The sequence below is a fragment of the Microtus pennsylvanicus genome, chromosome 10 (genome assembly GCF_037038515.1).
Source record: "Microtus pennsylvanicus isolate mMicPen1 chromosome 10, mMicPen1.hap1, whole genome shotgun sequence".
Classification (NCBI taxonomy): Eukaryota; Metazoa; Chordata; class Mammalia; order Rodentia; family Cricetidae; genus Microtus; species Microtus pennsylvanicus.
In genome coordinates, this window is record NC_134588.1 from 26,318,603 (window position 1) to 26,341,229 (window position 22,627).

At 48.4% G+C, this 22,627-nt stretch overlaps 1 protein-coding gene across 3 annotated transcripts; it reads left to right on the plus strand.

Annotated features, from left to right (window-relative positions):
• Positions 1 to 1,068: 1,068 nt before the first annotated feature.
• Eif2d (eukaryotic translation initiation factor 2D) lies at positions 1,069 to 19,493 on the plus strand. 3 transcript variants are annotated; one of them, XM_075987851.1, is made up of 16 exons: positions 1,069 to 1,336; positions 2,088 to 2,278; positions 3,381 to 3,464; positions 3,987 to 4,077; positions 5,562 to 5,669; positions 6,710 to 6,930; positions 7,559 to 7,676; positions 9,409 to 9,454; positions 10,092 to 10,195; positions 10,316 to 10,465; positions 10,779 to 10,868; positions 11,876 to 11,971; positions 13,299 to 13,419; positions 16,159 to 16,333; positions 18,602 to 18,718; positions 19,040 to 19,493. In XM_075987851.1, the coding sequence occupies exons 1-15, from the start codon at positions 1,281 to 1,283 to the stop codon at positions 18,667 to 18,669; spliced, it is 1,719 nt and encodes a 572-aa protein (XP_075843966.1). In that variant the 5' UTR covers positions 1,069 to 1,280; the 3' UTR covers positions 18,670 to 18,718; positions 19,040 to 19,493. The 3 variants fall into 3 exon arrangements, with proteins under 3 accessions (XP_075843966.1, XP_075843965.1, XP_075843967.1); XM_075987850.1 differs by lacking the exon at positions 19,040 to 19,493 and having other exon boundaries at positions 18,602 to 18,776; XM_075987852.1 differs by lacking the exons at positions 10,316 to 10,465; positions 19,040 to 19,493 and having other exon boundaries at positions 18,602 to 18,776.
• The last annotated feature ends 3,134 nt before the right edge of the window (positions 19,494 to 22,627 follow it).

Genomic DNA, 22,627 nt, shown 5'->3' on the forward strand with positions numbered 1-22,627 from the left:
TAGAAAATTTATTATAGATACGTGGGAGAGCATAGCCAGAGGCACGGACACCTGTGAGAGCCCAGTGAGGTCCTGACCAGACTGAGCTGGGCCATGAGGGAAGAGGAGGAGGGGAGGAGGATGGGGAAGAGAGGAACCAACTGCAGTAGCCAGGCGCCCAAAAGGTGGCACACGCCTTTAATCCCAGCACTCGGGAGGCAGAGGTAGGCGGATCTCTGTGAGTTCGAGACCAGCCTGGTCTACAGAGCTAGTTCCAGGACAGGCTCCAAGCCACAGAGAAACCCTGTCTCGAAAAACCAAAAAAAAAAAAAAAAAAACAACAAAAAAAACCAAAAACAAAAACCAAAAAAGAGTAAACGGATAAACGGGGGGGGGGGGGGGGGGGGGACTGAGGGGGTGCAAAATGGTTGATTACTTAGGGAATGGCAGCCCAGCCCCAGGGCTGGCGTTTAGGGTAGGGGGCAGGGTATGCAAACACAGGAGGACCCTGTCACAGGTAGGGGTTAATGGAGGCAGAGACAAAGCAGTGTCTGCTTTGACATGTTAAGTTGGCACCTCAGCCTTTTGTCCAAGGTTTGAAACCTAACACTAAGCACCCTCAGGTGTTTAAATCCTTGCCCTCAGAGTACACAGTTTCTCAGGGAAGCCCCATCTTTCGCTGTCTGTGTGACTAGTCGCCTAGGCAAACCTAGATCCTGAGTGGGGTGTGTATTTCTTGTCGCTGCATTTATCAACACGTGTAAATTAAACATCAAGAAGGAGAAAATCCTAGCTGAAGCCTTTACAATACCATGTAGTGATATGGATAAATAAACGCTTTTAAGCATTTTTTAAAAGCATTCAACAAAACGTGCACGTTTAATAAAACACGAATTTAATTAACTTGGCGGACTTTAGGCATGTGGAACAGATTGCAAGCTGGAGTTTCTTCTCAGCGCCGAACCTAAAGAGGATTGGGCAGAAGGCTAGAATCAGGGCGAGTTTAGCTCAGCTGAGGGTCCCTGCAACAGCCCAGCAGACACGCAGCCCGGAGGCGGAAGTTTAGGAGTCCGCCCCGCCCCACCCAGCGTGCGTCAGTTCCGGGATTGGTCCGGGCCAGTCAGTGTCGCAGCTAGGGCTACAAAGTATGCGACCAGGTTCCTAGCCGGCTGCATTTTGGCGCTGGGCCCTCAGCATGGCTGCCTCCAGGGTCGAGGGCTGGGGAGCTGCCACACCCTCGTTTTGCTGACCGTCCCTGAAGTCTGTGATCTTCTTGTCTTTCCTGGGCCACACTAGCAGACATGTTTGCTAAGGCCTTTCGGGTCAAGTCCAACACGGCCATCAAGGGGTCGGACAGGTGAGGGAGAAAATACTTTTGCTTTACCTAAAGAGGCTCCTACACATCTAGGGGTGCCCATGGAGAGGAGACCCCAGGGAGCCACGCAGGGACGTCAGAAACGTTTTGGGGGATGAGGTGTGGGTATCTTTTCTCTCCCAGATGATCTTTTGGACAGGAAATAAAGTTTAGTCGGTGTGCACTGGGCTCAGACTAGGTTTTGTGGAAGATGTAAAATGAGGGAAATATAGGCGCCCTGTCCTCCACGGAGTTTAGAGCCAGCCTATGGGGAAACCCCGATGGGGTACCGATAACTAAAAGTATTGCGGGGGGGGGGGGTGCTTCAATGATTACTCCTGGCCAGAGAGAGCTGGAGTGAGGGGGCAGAGCATATGTAAGCCGTGGTAAGAGATTCCTCCTCAGGAATTTTGGAAGCAGCTTTCTTTCGGTGTCCTTCTTGGTGCCCTGGTGGCCTTTTAATTCTAAGTCGACAGACATGTCAACTAGTCTGAGAATGGAGTGGGGAAGGCATATGAGGTCAGAATGGCTGGGTTTCTGGGTGAGACTCATTTTGATGAGCACCAGTGTGGAATGAGAAGCCTAGAAAGTTGTGGAAATAGACAAGATGATGAATAGGAAAGAGAATAGGAATCCTTAAGCTAGGCGGTCATCAGCCTTCTTCATAGACGATTTTTATAGTCATTCTGGATTTCAGGATTTATTAATGCCCGTCAGGAAGATGGTATTAATGGTGCCAGTGTGCTTTCTGCAGGAGAAAACTTCGGGCCGATGTGACAGCTGCTTTCCCCACCCTCGGAACAGATCGGGCCTCTGAGTTGATCCCTGGGAAGGAAGAGCTAAATGTGGTAAAGTTGTATGCCCACAAGGGAGATGCAGTGACTGTGTACATGAGTGGTGCTAACCCCATCCTGTTTGAACTGGAGAAAAATTTGTATCCAACAGGTATGGCAACAAGATGGAAACGCCCAGACTACAGTCCTGGGTAACGTTTGCTACTCTCTGTTGATTTGATTTGATATATGTATTATTTTGTTTTCTACATTACCCTGCCTTTTCAGATAAAGTCAACACAGAATTTCTCCTAAAGATCTTTTCAGATCTAGTGTTCCTAGGACTGAGCTTTTCAAGACCAGAAGTTGACATAATAAAATTGAGATTAAAAAAAAAACAAATAAAACTTTAGAAAGAAAGACAATTGTAAAGATCTGTGGCAGATGAGTGTGGAGTGTTGGGAGAGAGCTGAGGTGATACTAAAGATGGAAGCTCAGGGCCTGTAAGCTGCCGGGCAAAGGCTTTGAGAAAACCTATGCTGGGGAATAAGCTGGGTTAATGAAGCTACCCAGCTACGTTAGTTACATACTTCACGTGGGCTGCTCCACAGTGGTTTGCTAGGCTCTGTGTGGTAGTCTAAGAGTCTCTGTTTTTTTAATAGTCTTTTTCATAGATCTCCTCTATTCCTTGGCGGCTGACACTGGTCACTCGGGGCTTTTCCTCCAAGGTTGTCTGGCTGCAGCAGAGCAAGGCATTCTCCTTAGGCCGCTCCTAGCTCTCCTTCCAGTTTGCTGCTGTACCTGAAGACAAATAAAGACTTTTTTTCCCCCTCCAGGAGTTTTATGCTAATCACTGTGTAAAAGGAACTCAAAATATAAACATGAGAAAGTTTCAAAATTTTTTTACAGAATGACTTTGGGGTCAGTTGCTTCTGAAGTCATGCGTGGGAAGTCTCTTTGGTTTCTCCCCCGAGTTTTAGTTCCCTATGGCCATTTTCTGCTGGTAGTCCCTAAGCAGCAACAGGTGCCTCCATGTCTCAGTGGTAACTAGTTTCCAGGTGTCAGTGGGTCTCTACTTTCATCCTGAGGGCAGTCTCCCTGGCAAACCCCTTTAACCTCTATCACCTTGAACTGGGGTGTTTTTGTCTCTCTTTCTGAATTCTGATTAAGGGAGCATGGTATTAGATGTGTCTGGATCTGTGCGCGTGGTGCTGGGCGTGTCTGGATCTGCAGTGGGCAGTGTTTAAGTGCTTCCTGGGTCTCTTTTGGTACAGTGTACACACTGTGGTCCTATCCTGATCTCCTACCAACGTTTACAACATGGCCTCTGGTACTCGAAAAACTGGCCGGGGGAGCAGGTAAGAGAATTTTTCTATGTTCCAGCAATGGCTTGAAATCTCTGCAGTAACTATCAGCCACTTTGATAAGGCTACTCATTTCTTGTGTTCATATGTTGAAAACTCTCCCACCCCCTTTGTGTGTGTGTATGTGTATGTCTGTCTGTCTCTATCCTTCCTCCCTCTCTATTCTCTTTCTCTCTCTCTCTTTCTGTATATACCTATCTCCATCTCTTATCTCTCTATTTCTATTCTCCCTTTCTCTCTTCCTCTGTGTGTGTCTGTGTGTGTGTGTGTGTTATTCCTTCCACTTAACTGACTCCATGAGTTCTCTGGGCAGCTCTGGTTCTGTTTTAAGCCTTTTAGAAGTCAAATGAAAGCAGTTTGTGAGCTGCTGCACACTGAACTTTAAATCAGTAGGGAGCTTTAGCAGATAAGCACTGGCGCCTCTGCTGCAAGTCCTTTGTCAAGTGGTCGGTGTGATAAAGTAAAGCACGGAAAAGTTTGACATTAAGTAAGCTGTTACGTTTTTATTTGCTACAGATTTGATGCTGCCAGGAGTAGTGGTGCCCCCTACTGGTCTGCCTCCCGTACAGCAAGGTGACCTCTGTGCCATTGCCTTGGTGGGGAACAGGTACTATGTCAGACGGCTGTGCCTTTTGTATGTGTGGGGGGCATGTGGTGCAGAGGAACAGAGGTACAAGGGAGGTGGAGGAAGATGACAGCTTCCAAAACACATGGACCGAGGTCTGAAAGAAAAAATAGGTCCTTCCGGAAGAAGTAGATAGTGGGCCCTTTGTTAGATGTCAGTGAGCCTGTGGAGAGTGTGAATCTGGGCATAAGACATTTGCTGTGCTGAACGTTTAAAAGTTATTCATGCCGGACGGTGGTGGTGCACGCCTTTAATCCCAGCACTCGGGAGGCAGAGGCAGGCAGATCTCTGTGAGTTCGAGATCAGCCTGGTCTACAAGAGTTAGTGCCAGGACAGGCTCCAAAGCTACAGAGAAACCCTGTCTCAAAAAACTAAAAAAAAAAAAAAAAAAAAAGTTATTCATAACTTTAGAATTATAGAAGAATGTAAGCGATAATATAGACTTCTGATTGATACACACCATGATTCCCAGCATTGTCAACGGCCACATCTCATGTAACATTGTAGTTACCACAGCTAAGGAGTGTTGTCCCACACTGTTGGGACAGTGCTGTGAATACACTCGAGCCTTTCTTTATCTGTATCCCTGCAGATTGTGTGTGTGTGTCTACCTCTTTTCCTTCAAGGATCCAGGCTAGACTATCCCACTGCACTTAGCTGTCCCTTCTTCCAGCCTCTTCTGCATACAGCGTTCTCTTCATGTGGCATTCTCTCCTGCATGTGGCGTTCTCTCCTGCATGTGGTGTTCTCTCCTTCATGTGGTGTTCTCTCCTGCATGTGGTGTTCTCTCCTGCATGTGGCGTTCTCTCCTGCATGTGGCGTTCTCTCCTGCATGTGGTGTTCTCTCCTGCATGTGGCGTTCTCTCCTGGATGTGGTGTTCTCTCCTGCATATAGCGGTTTCTTCTGCATATAGCGGTCTCTTCTGCATATAGCGGTCTCTTCTGCATATAGCGGTCTCTTCTGCATATAGCGGTCTCTTCTGCATATAGCGGTCTCTTCTGCATATAGCGGTCTCTTCTGCATATAGCGGTCTCTTCTGCATATAGCGGTCTCTTCTGCATATAGCGGTCTCTCCTGCATATAGCGGTCTCTCCTGCATATAGCGGTCTCTCCTGCATATAGCGGTCTCTTCTGCATATAGCATTCTCTTGCCTTTTGTCTTTCATCATCTCCACATTCCCATCAACTGCATAGTTATCTATATCTTTAATAACTTGATGGAAGCATAGTTTACACAAGGGTCTGCCTATCTTCAGTCCACAGTCAGATGGCTTTTAGTATGTTTGCAGAGCCATTGAGCCATTACCGTGTTGCTGTGTTTGATTCCAGGGCCTCATGCCTGCCAGGCAAGAACTTTTCTGTTTCTCCAGCTCCTACTACTTCTTTTACAAAGGAACCAGGAGTCAGTGTATGAACAGATCGGTGAGGAGACTCTGCCTAACCCTCGTCTCTGGATTCCTTCTAGAGCTCCCGTAGCAATCGGAGTGGCTGCCATGTCCACAGCTCAGATGCTGGCGTCAGGCCTGAAGGGGAAGGGCTTCTCTGTGCTCCACACTTATCAGGACCACTTGTGGTGGGTGCATTGTTTCTTCTGTTATGGGGAATGGGGGTGGGTGGCTGGGGAGAACACGATGAGCCTGAGATTCAGAAGTGCAAGTATTGGTGTATGCACATCCTCGTGCAGCCTGTGGACCCCAGACTTCCACCCACTGGCCAAACGTGGGGAAATACATTTTCTTCTCCAGACAAGAAATTAGGGGCAGCTTTGGTTATTCTCTAGGCCAGGAATCGTCCCAGACAGTTGCCCTAGACTTGGGAATTGTTTGCCTGCCCTTTATTGTGGTGATGTACATATAGTACTGGTTAGTCTGACTTTGTCCATTATGTGCATTTTAGACACCAGCTGCTCCTGAGACAGTGCTTCTGATTCCAGATCAGCTGTCTGACAGCGGGTGATAACTAACTTTATGCCACTCGAGTATCCCGTTTCAGCTCCCTCACCATGGACACACTCTCTAGCTGGAACACCCATCCTAGACCCCCCTGCCTGCACCTGGTCTGGTTAATGTCACTTTCCCCAAGCAGGAAACCGTGCTTTTCTCAAAAGCCGCAGAACTAGGTTTTCTATGGGGAATGTGCTAGGAGTAGGGAAGCTTGAGATGGGGTCTCACTGCATAGTTCGGGCTGACCTAGAATTTGGGATGCCCTGGTCTGAGCTTCCTGAGTGCTAGGATTGTAGGCATATGCCGCTAAGGCTGGTTCTGTAGCCAAATGTCATGACCTATTGGTGTAGACTCATTCTTTGGATTTTTTTTTATCTTTTGTGCTTTTCGTTTGGTCTCTGTCTCGGGCTGTCTGTTAATAATATAAGCAGTCATTTCCTTGAGATAAGTAGGGAATGAGTATCAGTCCCCATTTTACAGATGACAAAGCTGAGGCGCTGGACTTTTCTGGGCCCAGAATAATTGACTTAGAGATGAGTGTGCATCACTAAGATGTCCCGGCTACCACTGCCTACGGGCTCTACTGGCTTTGAACGCCTGACTGACTCTCCCCTGACCAGGGTGAGTGTCGTGGCGACTGCTTGGTGTTTCTGACATCAGATTTTTCCAGGAAATCTGGAGACAAATCCACTCCACCTGCCATTGCCCCATTGGCAGTGAATCCCACAGATAGCAATGAAGAGAAAGTGGACCTTGGTCTGCAAGGAAACCTGAGCAGACTGACCCTGGAGGGAGAGGAGGAGACCAGGAAACTTCATCACTCAGAAGCCTCTGAAGACAACAGCTCTGGGGCCCTGAGCCAGGATGCCTCAGACGGCAAGCCCCTTCAAGGTGTGAAAGCCCATACCTGTCCTTCAGATTAGAGTGCACTGGTGCTCTGAAGAGGAGCACAGAACCCTTACTTGGGGTCGTGTAATAGTTCTGTATTCCTTCTTCCATAAACCATGCCCCTGGGTGCCTGTCTGTCACATAGTTTCCAGCTATGAACTCCTAGGGCTTCTGGTTCTGACTTCTCTGGTTCTTGACTTGGTGGCTCTGTGTGTTTGGTCCTTCCTGTGGGGCTAACCCTTACAGTATCAGTGCTCAAGAGTTTGTAAGGAGCCAGTGAGGCAACAGGCAACAGGGGGCCAGTGAGCTGGCTCTGCAGGAGACCAAGCACTTACTGTACGAACCTGGTCACCTGAGTTCAATCCCTGGAACAACCCATGGTCAAAGAATTGACTCGTGAAACCTATCCTCAGATTCCACACTTGCTGTAGTATGTGAGTACGCGTGCGCGCACACACACACACACGCACACATGTGCACACACACATCCACTTTTTAAAAAGTCTGCAGCCCGGGAGCGTTGGTGCCTAGGAATGGACTCCACCTGAGCCAGGTGATGAGGGTGGGATGGAGGGTTTGCAGCGCCCAGGCAAGGTGCTCACCTCAGGGTGTGGTTTTCTTTTCCTTGCAGAGCAAATGGATGAGCTGTTACAGCAGTGCTTCCTGCATGCCTTGAAGAGTCGAGTCAAAAAAGCCGACCTCCCTTTGCTCACCAGCACGCTCCTGGGCAGTCACATGTTCTCCTGCTGGTACAGAAGGCGCTGCTATGGGTGGGGGCTGCAGACAAGGCCTCGCTGTTCTTGTCGGTAAAGCCACACAGGGGTGGGGCTGCTTGAGTGACATGCTGTGCGAAGGGCCGAGCAGAAAGTTGTCTGGAAGGTAAATTAGGTTCTTGGCTTCAAAACCTTCAGTTTTATCCAGGGAAAGAATAGTAAGGTTAAAGTTAAAAGTCCCAGCATTCTTTGACTGCTATTTCTGCCAAGGTGTTTCTGGGCCGTCTCTCATGAGTCAGGTACCGTGGCATACACAGCAAGGGTCCCTGAACAGCCTTTGTCAAGAAGTTTTCTGTACTGTTCCACCCTTCCCGCTTAGGAAAAGTTGTGCCTGGAAGAGAACAGGGATGAAGCCCCTTTGAGAATGTAGCCACTGGGAAAGGGAGTGTTGACTTTGAAGCCCGAGCCCTCAAGGTTCAGCTGCCACCTCCTTAGCATATTTAACCAAAGCAAATTGCAGGCAGTCACAGGGTTTTTCTTAGCCCAAATTTCTGAGACTTCTAGGATTACTGGAGAGGTGCGCAGCCTGGCATATAGCAGACACCTGTTAATATTGTGAGAGCAGGGTCTTTTCTGCAGCCCCCATAACCTGGTACTATGCCTCACACCTGTAATTCCAACCCTTAAGAGGCTGAGGTAAGAGGATAGCTGTGAATCCAAGGCTAGCATAGGCTGTGGAGTGAGTTCCAGACCAGCCTGGGTTACAGTGAGACTCTGCAGGGCTGGGGCGGGGGGGGGGGGGGTGAGACAGAAAAGAACAAACCCATCCCTATACACATATGCACACACACAGCCTGCTCTGTCTCTCAGTGGGTGGTGTGTTGTTCCTGAGACTCTTGCGCTGTTTTGAAAGTAGTAATTAATCCAATCTCTTCTGTCTACACATGGCCTTAAGGCACCAGGGCGGCTGTGGCAGTGGGATCCTTGGTAATTTGTCTTGCCCATGCTGAGTTGCAGGTGACTGGGAAACTGTCCCAGGATTTTTTCTTGGGCAGGCATTAGATTGGAGTGGGCTCTAGGACCCTTGAGAGTCACCCTGCTATTGAACATCGGGTTTCAAGAGAGGATGTAAGTTCCTGAGGAGAGGGAGGAATCACGGTTTCCATTAGGAACCTCTATTCCCCCCTACCCTGAAGCTGCACAGGCATCATCAGACTGTAAAGAGCCAGATAGTAAGTCATTTAGGTTTTCCGGGTCATGTGGTCTCTGTTTCAGGTCCACGGCCATTGTGCGCTAATGTGACCAGAGACAACAGATAGTGCTGGGTGTGGCTGGCTTAGGCTCCAGAGTGCAGTTTGCTGAGCTCCACTATGGACCTGGCTTCCTCTGTGTGAGCTTGCTGCTGAGGCCGTAGGAGACTCTCTGGTTTGAGAGAACTCTAAAGCTGTGTCTGATTACAATAGTCACTAATCACATGTGGCCCATTAAGTTTAACTTAAAGTTTAAAATTCAGGTCCCTGATCTCCCAGTCTCTGGATGACTAGTGGTTGCCGTGGTTGTCCACAGACAGACATCCCATCGCCACAGAAGTACTATTGGGTAGTCCTAACTTGGAGTAGGCTATACTCCATGTCTGTCTCTGATACCACAACTGGGCAGAGAACTCCAGAATGGTAGCCGCTCTTCAACAGCTGAGGAAAAGGTCACTTGTGTCAGGCAGGTACCAAAGTTTACTGTTTGGTTTAACTTGCCTTTTTTTCTGTCCTAGTCCTGAAGGACAGCAATTGGATATAAAGAAGTCAAGCTATAAAAAGGTAAGAGCCTGTACCTTCCTTGCATGTCTGTACAGTCATGAAGGAATACATGTGAGAGAAGATGGATATGGGAAGTCCTGCAGACAGTGCTCAGTCTAGAACTCAGAGGGAGTAATGAGCCTGTCCTTGGGCCAAGGCACCAGCTCCTCTCTCCCCTTTGGCCTTTTCTATCTGATTAGAGTCTAACAGACTTCACCAGTTTGTTTAGCAGATTCTTTTTTCAAATTTTATTTTTAACTACGTGTGTGTGTGTGTGTGTGTGTGTGTGTGTGTGTGTGTGTGTGTGCGCGCGCGCTGGTGCCAGAGAAGGCCAGATGCCTCTGGGGCTGGAGTTACATGCAGTTGTGAACCACTGAACGTGGGTACTGGGAATCATACTTGGGCCCTACGCAAGAGCAGCATGAGTTCTTAACCACTGAGCTGTCTCTCCAAACCCTAGTGTGAGCTCTTGACTGCTGAGCCATCTCTCTAGCCCTCTAGTAGCTTCTTGCTCCCCAACTTGTAGGAGTGTGTGTGGTCTTTTGGTTCTTAGTCTAATGGCAGCAAAAACTGGGCCCAGTGTTCCAGGCCCTCCCTCGCACCAGGCCCGGGTGTTCCATGTGTGGAGTCAGTGAAGTCCCTGTACTTCTCTCCCCAGCTCTCTAAGTTCCTGCAGCACATGCAGCAGGAGCAGATTGTCCAGGTCAAGGAGCTGAGCAAAGGGGTGGAGAGCATTGTGACTGTGGACTGGAGGCACCCGAGGTAGGTGCGGGGCCTGTCACTGTGTGCAGCTCAGTTGATCTGGGGACACTGGACCACAGATTGGGGGCTGCCAAAGCACTGGTATAACATGGCTTTTTCTTTTCTTCTGCTGGGTTTTAGGATCACATCTTTTGTCATCCCCGAGCCTTCCCTGACTTCCCAGACTGTCCAGGAGGGTAGCAGGGAACAGCCCTATCACCCTCCAGATATAAAATCCCTCTACTGTGTCCCAGCCAGCATGACCCAGCTCTTCCAGGAGTCTGGCCACAAGTGAGTTTTGGAGAGCAGCCCTTTTCTGCCTACATGGTGTCTGCCTGCACTTTCCTCTCATCCTGAGCAGTGTTTTCCTGTGACTGGCAAATCTACTCTGCCTGTCTTCCTTTTTCTAACACAGTGTCACACCTTTGGGTTAGGAAAGTGAGAGAGTAGCCTCTTTATCTGCAGTTGCGCATCACGCAGCCCTGCTTGCTCCCTCAGGAAAAGAGGAGAAAGGCAAGAGCCGAGGAAAGAGCCTTGTTTGAATGTTTGCAGGTGGACCCCAGATACAGTGTGGACTGAACTCTGGTTGCTTCTCTTCTCCTAGGAAGGGGAGCACCCTTGAGGGCAGTGAGGTCCGAAGGATCATTGTTGACTATGCCAAGAGGAACAACCTGGTGGATGCAGACAACAAAAAGTAAGTGGGCACCAAGAATGGAGTCTGTCTTGTCAGGTCTTCCTTCCAGCAGACAGACAGGAAACGGACTGGCAGGATGGTTCAGTGAGTGAAGGACCGCATACTGCCAGGCCTGGCTGCCTGAGCTCCACCCTCAGGACCCACATGGTTGAGAACCAATTCTTGCAAACTGTTTCAAGTGCATGCTTAGCACTGTGCACTTGCAGACACACAGATAAATGAATGTAGTAACTTTAAAAGCAAAGGACAGGAAGGATTCTGGAATGGAGAATAGACGATCACAGCAGTGTTTGCAGACCATGGGCTGTGGACAGGCTGTCGCCTAGGGGCTCGGGTCGATACATGCTCTCCGCATGGACCACTAGCTGAGTACACGCATCCCACACATGTGCGCACTGATGTCAAGAAAAATGGAACCTTGAAACAATATTTAATCACAGTCATTGTACCCTTTGGTGTGATCGTTGGCATGCTAACAGAAGAGTTGCCCTGATGTCATCCTTTCCAGACATCCTCAGGATTAGAGAGAGAGACCCACACACTGTCTAGTGCCCACTTTTAAACAGGTTTTGTTATTTATTTTAAATTACTATCTGTGGTGTTGGGAACAGAACCCAGGACTTGTGGAAAGCTAGCTGTGCGATCTACCAACACACTGCAGCCCTAAGTTACCGCTTAACTGTGTGGGTCTCTGGGGTGTTATATAACAGCTTAGTCCGTGTACACACTATGACGGTAGCGTTTAGCATTTACATCCTTCCTTCCTTGCTAACGTGCTGACAGAATTTAAGCCTTGAAAGATATAGTCACAGAGCAGAACTGAGCCTAGAATCCTGGTTGCTCCTATGCACATTTCTTTCCCCATTTGCTTCTCCTCTTTGGTCTCCCAGTGACCTCTGGTCCTGCAGCTGAGTGATCCTGGGTGACATAGAGTACGCAGGTGATTGGTGCTGTCACTTTGGAATGGTTAAGTCTTGCATTGCCTTAATTCCTCTTTAACCCTGTAGTCTGGTGAAATTGGATCCTATCCTCTGTGACTGCCTCTTAGAAAAGAATGAACAGCATGTGGTCATGAAGCTTCCGTGGGACTGTCTCCTGACCAGGTATCAGGGATTGGTGGGACTGTCTCCTGACCAGGTGTCAGGGACCGGTGGGACGGCCTCCTGACCAGGTGTCAGGGACCGGTGGGACGGCCTCCTGACCAGGTGTCAGGGACCGGTGGGACGGTCTCCTGACCAGGTGTCAGGGACCGGTGGGACTGTCTCCTGACCAGGTGTCAGGGACCGGTGGGACTGTCTCCTGACCAGGTGTCAGGGACCGGTGGGATGGCCTCCTGACCAGGTGTCAGGGACTGGTGGGATGGCCTCCTGACCATGTGTCAGGGACTGGTGGGATGGCCTCCTGACCAGGTGTCAGGGACCGGTGGGACTGTCTCCTGACCAGGTGTCAGGGACCGGTGGGACTGTCTCCTGACCAGGTGTCAGGGACCGGTGGGACTGTCTCCTGACCAGGTGTCAGGGACTGGTGGGATGGCCTCCTGACCAGGTGTCAGGGACTGGTGGGATGGCCTCCTGACCAGGTGTCAGGGACTGGTGGGATGGCCTCCTGACCAGGTGTCAGGGACTGGTGGGACTGTCTCCTGACCAGGTGTCAGGGACCGGTGGGACGGCCTCCTGACCAGGTATCAGGGACTGGCAATCCCTCTTAACTTTCCTGCACCACCACCCTTACCTCACAAGCCTGAACACTGAGTCCGAATCCTCAGAACCCAGGTGACACCAGGCACACCTCTGTGGTCCTCCTATGATGAGATGGAAACAGACACAGAGTCCCTGGAAGCTCATGGGTCAGATACCCTCATGTATGCAACTGTGAGAAAAAAAAAGGGACCATGTTCCAAAGAGGGCAGAAGTTGAGGACTGCCTCGTGAGATTGTTCTTTGACCTCCACACAATCACCATGCCTCCGGGTGCCTGCACCCATCTCTTCACACGAGCACACATAAACATATACATGTAGTCACTTCCTACACACAAAAGACCAAGTCAGTGCATTCCTGGAACACGAGAGAAATGTGAACACTTGGAGGCAGGAAGCTGGAAAGGTGTGTTTTGAGACAGGTAGTAACATTCACAAAACAGACAGCAGATTCCCAGGAGGCCAAGCAAGTGGAGAATTTCCAGGCACTTAGGCCACCATTGTTCACTTCCCTGAATCAGAGGATGTCAACCTTGGCAACTTTGGGGAGCTTTGAGACACTGAGTTCATTGGTCTGTGGTTCTGCCCCCCCCCCCCCCATGTGACTTCAAGGCTTCTAACCTGCAGCTAGACTGCAAATAAGTGTGCCTGAAAAACTTGCACTCAGTGCTTCTGGTAGCAGAGATGCCGGCTGCTGCCTTGATCTATTTATAACTGGAACTGTCATTTTAGGTGTTTGCAAACTATGCAGCCTGCCTACCAAGTGACGTTTCCTGGACAGGAACCCATTCTGAAGAAAGGGAAACTCTGTCCAATTGACATCACCCTTGCACTAAAGTCTTATAATAAAAAGGTAATTTAAAAATTATGGAATGGTGGCTGTGACTCAGTGGCAGAGCATTTGCTTCACCTATGCTAAGGCCCTGGGTTCCCTCCCCACCACCACCCAAAGGAGACCCAGTGTTTGAGAGTGGTGGCTTAGTTTCCCTGCTAAGTTCTAGTTTCCTGATACAATTGGAGGCTTTTGGATTGGATGGCCCATGCTGTGTGCCTGCGCTGACCCTGGGTGAGGGGTATCATTAAACACTACCCTCTGCCCTCTGGGATTTTGTACTAAGAAACTTGCTAGAACCTGTTTCAAAAGTGAACAATATTTTAGTTTGAGTTTTTCCTTGGCACTACTTTATAGGCCTTTGTCTCTTACACAGTCTACCTCTTGGACCTTGCTCAATTAAAATAACTTGTAAAAATTTGCTGAAGAAACTGTTTAGCTTGGTGAAGTTGTAGGGAACAAATTATAACTGCTTTCGAAATGTGTAGAATGCTGTCCTCTGCAAAAGAAGTGTCCTTGTTCCAGTTAGAAACCCTGAAAACACAGGCTTGGGCTCAACAGAGAGAACTATCAGAGTATGTGGTTTTGGTTCAGGACCCAGGCTTTGGAATTCCAATGTGACCGTTTCTCTTCTCTTGACCTTGAGCACCTGCTGCCTCAGTTTCCTTCTGTGAAGAATGGAGGTAATACCTGCCCTGTACTTCAGTGACCAAATTGGGGCTCTGCGTAGGCTAAGCACTTAGCAGGAAGCAATCCCTAAGTGAAAACCAGTCATGGTAACTTGAATTAGCAGCGATTACATGCCTGGCAGTATACCAAACACTTTGTGTATATGAAGCATGAATCTTTTATTAATAATCGACTGTCCAGAGATGAAGCTAGTGTTACATGAATTGATGAGGTTTTTTTTTTTTTCTGGAAGTCTGCAAGCAGAGATTTTTGTGATCACCTGTGGGGAGATAGAGCCAGAGTCTCAGGGAGGAAGCTGGCTTTCTAATGCGACCTCTAAAGCCTCGCTGAGTCTAAGCCTGTGTCTGCAGTCTTGCAAGGACAAGGCGGTTTTAAAGACGTTATGGAGAGCAGCCCCGCCGGCCACTTGACGGTTATCCTTTGTCATCTCTAGTCGTGAACTGGAGAAGCTGTTGGAGAGCCACAGGAGGGCTTTAATTTCACATGTTTATTTTGTGTGTTGTGAGTGTTTGCTGCATGCATGTCTGTACCACTTGTGGCCTGGTGCCTGTGGAGGCCAGAAGAGGGCGCCAGATCCCCTAAGACCCGGGTTACAGAAGCTTGGGAGCTGTGGAGGCCAGAAGAGGGCGCCAGATCCCCTAAGACCCGAGTTACAGACACTTGGGAGCTGTGGAGGCCAGAAGAGGGCGCCAGATCCCCTAAGACCCGAGTTACAGACACTTGGGAGCTGCCATGTAGGTGCTGGGAACTGAACCTGAGTCCTCTGGAAGAACAGTCAATGTTCTTAACCCTGAGCTATCTCTCGAGCCCTGGATTGTAGTATTTATAATTTTTAAAAAGGATTTATTTATTTCTATTTTGTGTGTATGGGTTTTCCATCTGCTTGTATGTCTGAATACCACTTGTATGCAGTTCTCATAGAAGCCAGAAGAGGCCTTTAGATTCCCTAGGGAATTGGAGTTAGAGGGTTATGAGCTGCCCTGTGGGTATAGGGATTGAACTTGAAGAGCAACAAGTGCTGTTAATCACTGAGCCATCTCTCTAGCCCTGAAAGTGATTAAGAAAAAATACTTTGCTTTTTGTCCTGAAGTTACGTTCTTCCCATGTGTGCTCTCATGGAAAAGCGCCATGTGTTTGACTGGCTGTGTGGTTTTAAGAAACTGCTGTCAGGTACAAAATACTTTATTATCAACAACATCATCATCATTCGGGGAAGGGAGGGGAGCCTGCATGCTGCAGCGCATGTATGGAGGCCCGAGGTCAACTTTGTGGCATTGGCTCTCTCCTACGTTTTGTGGGCCCCAGGCACTGAACTGAGGCTGTCAGGCCTGTGCAGCAAGCACCTTTACCCCCTGGACCATCTCACCAGATGCTTCTGCTCTTATATTTGGAGCAGTCCTTACTTTGTACGCCTCTAATCCCAGCATTCAGGAAATAGAGGCAGGTGGATCTCTGTGTCAATGAGAGACACAGTTGAGACCCTGTCTTAAAAAAAGAAAAAACATAGTCCCTAACCTTTGGAGATACATACTGCTATATTTATGTGTGAAATGATCTGAGGAGTAGGAGGATTTGCTCCAGAGTGGTCTCAGGAGCCATAAACCCAGACAGCCTGTGAGTTGACAGCTGTTGAAACTGGTAAAGGAAATGTAGGATTCCATCACACTCTTGTGCTTTTTGGTATTTTGTTTTGAGCCTGGGCCTCATTGTGTAGCCTTAGCTGACCTAGAATTTACTGGATGTAAACTAGGCTGGCCTCAAACTCTTAACTCTCTGAGATTCATCTGCTTCTGCCTCCTGAGTGCTGGGATTAAAGGTGTGTATCACCATGCTTAGCACCATACTATTGTACTTTTATTTATGGTTTAAATTCTCCATAGTTAAAGAACCCTTAAATTGTATGTTATAGGTAGAACAGAGTATCTGTTAACACATATATTGGATGGGATGGACAGAAAGGTACCAGGGCTACAGGGCTAGAGAGCCATCACAGAACAAGGCTGCGTGCGGAAAGGCCCTTTAGAAGAGAGAGCATACCGAGAACACCCACCATCAGCTTTCTGTCCCCAGGTGACTGTGGTCCGGAACTTGGAGACCTACGGCCTCGATCCATGCTCAGTGGCTGCCATTCTCCAGCAGCGATGCCAGGCCAGCACCATCGTCTCTCCTGCCCCTGGGGCCAAAGACAGTCTACAGGTGCAGATTCAGGGAAACCAGATCCACCACCTTGGCCAGCTATTGCTTGGTGAGTATCCCTTCTGAGAAGACACTTTGCCGCTGACTGCTTGTGTCTACGGTGTTCTCCGTGGTGCAGAATGAGACAGTCCAGGGAAACTGTACTTCAGTGAAGTGTGAACTCTTCCAGAGCTAGCATTGGCTAGACAGTCTGTTGAGATGTTAGGTAGTATAGCCAGAGCCCCGCCCCTGTCGGTCATGTGACCAAGACAGGGAACAACCAGAATGCCAGCCATACTCTGCTGAGTCATTGCTAAGGTGTTCTCCTCTTTAGCTGGATTATGTGCCTCTTCAACTGACTTTATTTTCTCTCTCGTTTTAATGATTAAAAGAATTGTACGTGTACGGGTGTTTTGCCTGCATGTATGGGCACTACACAGTGTGTGTGCCTGTGCCCTCAGAAGAGGGCCTCAGCTCCTCTGAAACTGGAGCTGTAGATGAGAACTGCAGTTGTGAGCAGTCGTGTGGATTCAGGGAACTGAAAACCGGCTCCAGGAAGAGCAGCAAATGCTCTAACTGCCGAGCCATTTCTCCAGCCCCTTGATTTACCACATTTTCAGCTCACAGTGGGTGTATAAGGGGACACAAACCCGTGGAGGAGCAACAGTGTGTATTCCCATGTACGCGCGCACTTCAGGATACAGCAGCGAGCAGGCGATGCAGCCAGAGTTTGAACCAGACGTTTGTCCTTAGAATCACCGCTCTCCCCAGGGGACACATGCTTAGCTTTCCTCCTGACTTCCCTTTCTAGAAACCATGCTGCGGCTGCCCGCTGTGCTGGCCTCAGCCGGGCTGTCGGGGCCCTCCTTGTTTATAACTGCTGCAGGACTGGTGTCTGGTTGCAGATGAGGAAACCGAGGTCCAGAGAGACTCAGTACCTGACTCAGAGTGCTATAGCTGGGCCCTGAAGCTTGTTATGTTCAGAGCCAGAGAGAATACTTTTGATTTTCTTTGGGTCTCTAACCTCTGCTTTGTCCTTCATTTAAGCCCTCCTCACATTCTGCCAGGCTGACCTTTCTAAACTAAATACAAGCCCATTACTCCCCATAGAAGGCCTTTTGTCTTATCCATGCCTTCAGGAATAAGCTACTGAGTTTGAGAAATAAGCCCTTCCCAGCCTGCCCTGTTTTTCCTGCAGCCTCCTTCCCACCCCCCCACCCCACCCCACCCCACCCCACCCCACATTCTAATTCCTTCCTGCCGGTCCCACATCTACCTGCTTGTGCCTGGCTGTCCCCTTGTCTTGTGTGACCTCGCATACCCCTGGTCTGTCTGTCCTCACAGGTCCACTGGCACAGCTCAGGGGTAATACCCATTTCCCTGTGAACATGGTAAAAATTATTAGCATTAGCGCTTCTCAACTGTGTTGATGTTTCTGGTTAGTGTCTGGAGCTTGGCTAATTTTTTTTTTTTTTGTAATGTCTGAACCCTTTGCAAAATAGAACTTGAGACAGACCTTGCCTTTCCCATGCCTGTCTCACACTCAAGAGACTGACACACAGCACATGCTCAGTAAGTATAGTTATGGCATGGCCTGTGACAGCCCACAGCAATTACCTTCCACAATTGAGCTCCATATGCTGAGAGGCTAAGGGAACATACCTTCTCTCTCAGAGTACCAAGATCAGCGCTCTCACTGTGGGTGGCGGCCACTTGGAGGAACACAGCCCTTTCACAGGGTCACCAAGACCATGGGAAAGCACAGATTTACATTGCGATTTATAACAGCAGCAAAGTTAGTTATGAAGTAGCAATGAAAATAATTTTATGGTTGGAGGTCACCACAACATGAAAAACTGTATTCTTTTGTTTTATTTTGGTTTTTCAAGACAAGGTTTCTCTGTGTAGCCCTGGCTGTTCTGGAATTTGCTCTGTAGACCAGGCTGGCCTCGAACTCAAGAGATCTGTTTGCCTCTGCCTCCTCATGCATGGGTTAAAGGTGTACATTACCACCACCTGGCATTAGGAAGTTTGAGAACCACTGGTCTAGATGGTAACTAGAAGGGTGTAAATGACCAAAATACACCCTCCAACTACTGTGTGCAGTGAACGGCCCATCCCAGGTGTCACCAGACACTGGTGAACTTGATTAGGGTGTAGAGGCAGGTCATATGCTGGAAATTATTGTAACAGATCCTTGACAGCAGGGATGAGCACACTGGGATTTAGTGGACAGGGAGGGGCAGGAGGTTACAGGGCCCAAGGGATGTGAAAAACAGGGAGGGGCAGTAGGGACTTGGGACCAGGCTTGGCTGAAGATTTTCTTTTTGGATTGTAGAAGAGTATCGGCTCCCTGGAAAATACATCCAAGGCCTAGAAAAGGCCCCCAAACCTGGCAAGAAGTGACAGAATCATTTTATGCAGTGGATCCCATGGGAACCCAGGTTCTGAGCTGGTAATTGATATGAGCATTTTTAACTTTTGCAAATAAAAACTGTAATTCTTTACTGAGACCTTTTATTCTAATCTAAATCTGAATGCCCTATCCTTCCTTCACTTAGTGAAAATGTCCATGTGGTTTCTGTGATTTAGCTCATGCCCTGTGTAAGAGGCAGGGCATCCTGTTGAAGGGCAACAGGCAGAGCCCCTCTACCAGATAGACCCCAGCTTCCTATTAGTGCCTCTGGGACCTGGTTAACCTCCTAGGCCTGCTAGTCCCTTCATGTCTGTGTAGGGTTTGTCCCTAGAGAACAGTCTGGCTCTTCTCTGCCCTCAGAGCAACAAAAAGAAGTAACTCGCAGCAGCAGCATTGAGGTGAACAGGAAGAACAGTGAACACAGAACACAGGTTTCTATGAGACCATGCTCTTCTCCAGCTGGATACAGCTGCTCCCACTAATGGCGAAGTTTGTGATGTAACTCCAGGATGGTGCTTTGTTGTAGTGATGTCTTCTGAAGCTTGGCTTCACGGAAGCGCTCTTCAGTCGGTCTTCAGAGGACTCAGAAAGAGGAGCCACTGGGTGCCAGGAATGGTTACACCATCACTCTTGTTCACCTTGGTTTGCGCACGTTATTTCTGTATCTAGGGCTCTCCATGTAAATAAGGGTACGAGCTATGCACTTGTAAACTCCTTAAGACTTCTTGGATTGTACCATTAAGAAAGAATTATTATTTTTTTCTTTCTCATCCTTTTAAAAACTGAGATAAAAGAGGCTTATTCACCTACTGTTTACCAAATCACCTTTTTTAGACCCGGAAAGAAAGGGATGGGTGTAAAACTGTGTGTGACAGCTCCCACCTCTTGCTGTGAGACACTAATCCTCTCTCTACCAGCATCCCCATAGGGAACCCGGAAGTGCCTTCTAGAAGCCAGCTCTAGCAGGATCCTATTACAACAGGGTGTCTGCTCCTGAGGAGTGGCGCCCCTTGCGTGCACACGGATGGCATGCAGCACTGTGCTGCATTCTCAAGGGCCTCGTCTCCTTTGCAGGCTCCTGGAAGGTAGTGCTATAGAAACTGACGACCTCCCTGCTGAAGGCACAAAGCCTGTAAGGGGACCGGCACTTCGCTGGGGTTCAGCAGCACTCTGCTATGGCGGTGTGTTGTCTGGGCCTGTGCTGGGCTGTTTTCTCCAGTAGTGACACATTTGCACTGAATCATCTTCCTCTCTCTCCTGTGGTTGTCATGGAGATGTGGGACAGGGTGGAGCACAGTCAGACCATGGAATGGATTCTCTCTGTGTGCTAAGCCAAATAATGTATATCAAGGTCAGACTTCGAGTTTTGAACTCATGTATGCCAAACTACAGTGAAATGGGTCCAGTGAGAAGCAGAAACCACTCCATTCCTGTGCCCCTTGTGGTGCGTGGACAGACGGTACAGGTTTACTCACGACTGGCTGAGTTTTCTGTGGGGGTACACTTAATGTCCCATCCTTTCCTTCCTCTCACCCCTCATATCTCTCCTCCCTCCCTCGAATGCATGGCCTCTTTTTCTTTGTGTGTGTCCTGTGTCTATGTGTGTGTGCGTGCACACATAATATAAATATTATAACATAACAAATATAGAAACTCAACCTTTTCCACTTGTTTAGTGTTACTTGAATGTATGATTTTAGAGTTGACACCTCCCCCCTCAGGTATTGTGTAGTCAATTACGGGGCTCAGGTCTGGGGAAGCCTCTTTCTCCCACTCTGAGCATTCCTTAGTTGATACAGTTCTTTGTCTAGCAGCAGGGGCCCACGAGACCCCCCCCCCCCATTTCCTGTTAGCATGGTGACTGGTGTTGTCCTTGTTCAGGTCTTGTTTAGGCTGCTGCGCTGTCGAGGTACTGTGACCAGAGCCTCTGTCACTTCTGGGAGACACGACCTCACAGCAGATTTCCTGGTCCTCTGGCTCTTACATTAGTCTACCCCTCTTTGTAACATTTCCTGGGCTTTTTTGTTTCTTGATTTTTGTTTTTTGAGACAAGGTCTCACTATGTAGCCCTTGTTGGCCTGGAACTTGCTTTGTAGACCAGGGTGGCTTTGAACTCACAGAGATCCACCTGCTCTGCCTCCTGAGGGCTGGCATTAAAGGGATGTGCCACCACGCTGGGCTAGGTGCAAGAGTTTTGTAGGCTTAGCAATTGGTGATGCGTGTCCCATGATCAGCTGTTCTCTGCATTTTGATCTGTAGAGGTCTCTGCTACAAAGAGGTATCTCTTTGAGGATGTGTGAGAACCTCACTTACCTGTGGGTATAAGGATAAGTATTTAAGATGCTGTTGGGAATTCTGTTGGTTTAGTAAAGTAGTAATAGGAGGTTCTCCTTTAAGATCCCTGACCTCACTAGCCTGGGGGAGTTGGCCAGATTTTTCAGCACCAGACATGATTTTCCTCTTGTTGAGTGGGCGTAAGGTCAGAATAAATAGTCGGTCACCACCAAGACGAAGTGCCACTGTTGTTCCTTAGGGAAGTTTGCTGTGCTGGTTGTGGTGGTTCACGGGTGTCACCCTGGGTAGGACTGTCGGTTGCCCCCCTCCCTTCGAAGCACCTGTCCTCTTTACTCTCATGGTTTTTGTTTCTGCAGTTATTACATGTTATGTATTCCCTTCTGAAGGTTTGGAGCTAGGAACACAGGTGAGAGAGAACATGTAATGTCTGTCTTTCTGGATGTGGGTTACTATTTATTATAGTCTTTTGTAGTTTCATCCATTTATCTGCAAATTTCATGATTTCCTTTTCTTTACAGCTAATTCCATAGTTATAACTGTATTCCATAGTGTATTAGAGTATTTGTACCTCATTTTCCCATCCATCCATCAGCTGAAGGGCATTTAGGTTGTTTCCATTTCCTAACTATTGTGAGCAGAGCAGCAATAAACATGACTGAGCAGGTATCTGTGGAGTAGGAGGTCAAGTCTTTTGGGCGTATGCCAAGGAGTGGTATAGCGGGACTATATGGTATTTTTTTTTTCTTTTAAGGTTCTCCACGCTGACTGGAATTCCAGAGTGGCTGTACCAGTTTGCAGTCCCATCAGCAGTGAATTAAGATTCCCCTTTTCCCACCTTCTATCCAGTATTTGTTATTAGTTTGACTGGCAAAAAAAACAAAAATGCTGATTTGTATTTTCCTAATTGCTAGGGATAATGAACAAATATTGAAATATTTCTTAGACCTTTTTTTGGAGAAATCTATTTAGTTCCTTAGTCCAGTTTTTGAATGGGTGTTTTGACCTTTTGAATTCTTTATGTAGTCTGGATTTTAATCCTCTGTCAGGTATATAGCTGGGAAAGATTCTTTCCCATTTTGTGGGCTTCCCCTTCCCTTTATTGGTTTCCTGAACTGTTGGCTTTAGTTTCTGGGCAGATGGAGCCTGTATTTTGTAGACACCGCCTATACTCCTAGCAGTTCCAGAGTTCCAGGTCTCACACTAAGGCCTTTGATTCATTTGGAGCTAGTTTTTGTGGAAGAGAGTGGATGGAGTCAGGTGGTAGGGAGGACGTCTAGGCGGGTGGGCCACGTCTGTCCTGGCCAAAGCCTGGAGGCTGGAGTCTGTGGCAGGGATGACCAGGCTAGGCTGGAGCACCGAATGTGGGACTCTGCTGGCTATGGGGACTGGACAGACCCACCTGGCCGGACCCTGGTGTAAGATGTGGAGGACCAGGCTGGGCAGAGAAGTTAGATGTCAGCTAATTCTTTAAAAATTTTGACTGTATGTCTCAAAAAACCAAAAAAAAAAAATTTTTTTTTTTGACTGTAAGCATATGTAGTGGTTGGTGCACACCTTTAATTCCAGCTCTCAGGAGACAGAGGCAGGGGAATCTGAGTTTGAAGGCAGCCTGTCTACATAGTAAGTTCCAGGATAGCCAGAGGCTCACGCACA

Coding starts and splice junctions, on each gene's coding strand:
- Eif2d (XM_075987851.1), top strand. CDS start 1,281: ATGTTTGCTAAGGCCTTTCGGGTCAAGTCCAACACGGCCATCAAGGGG. Junction 1,337..2,087: donor GCCATCAAGGGGTCGGACAG/GTGAGGGAGAAA, acceptor TGCTTTCTGCAG/GAGAAAACTTCGGGCCGATG. Junction 10,196..10,315: donor GTGGACTGGAGGCACCCGAG/GTAGGTGCGGGG, acceptor GCTGGGTTTTAG/GATCACATCTTTTGTCATCC.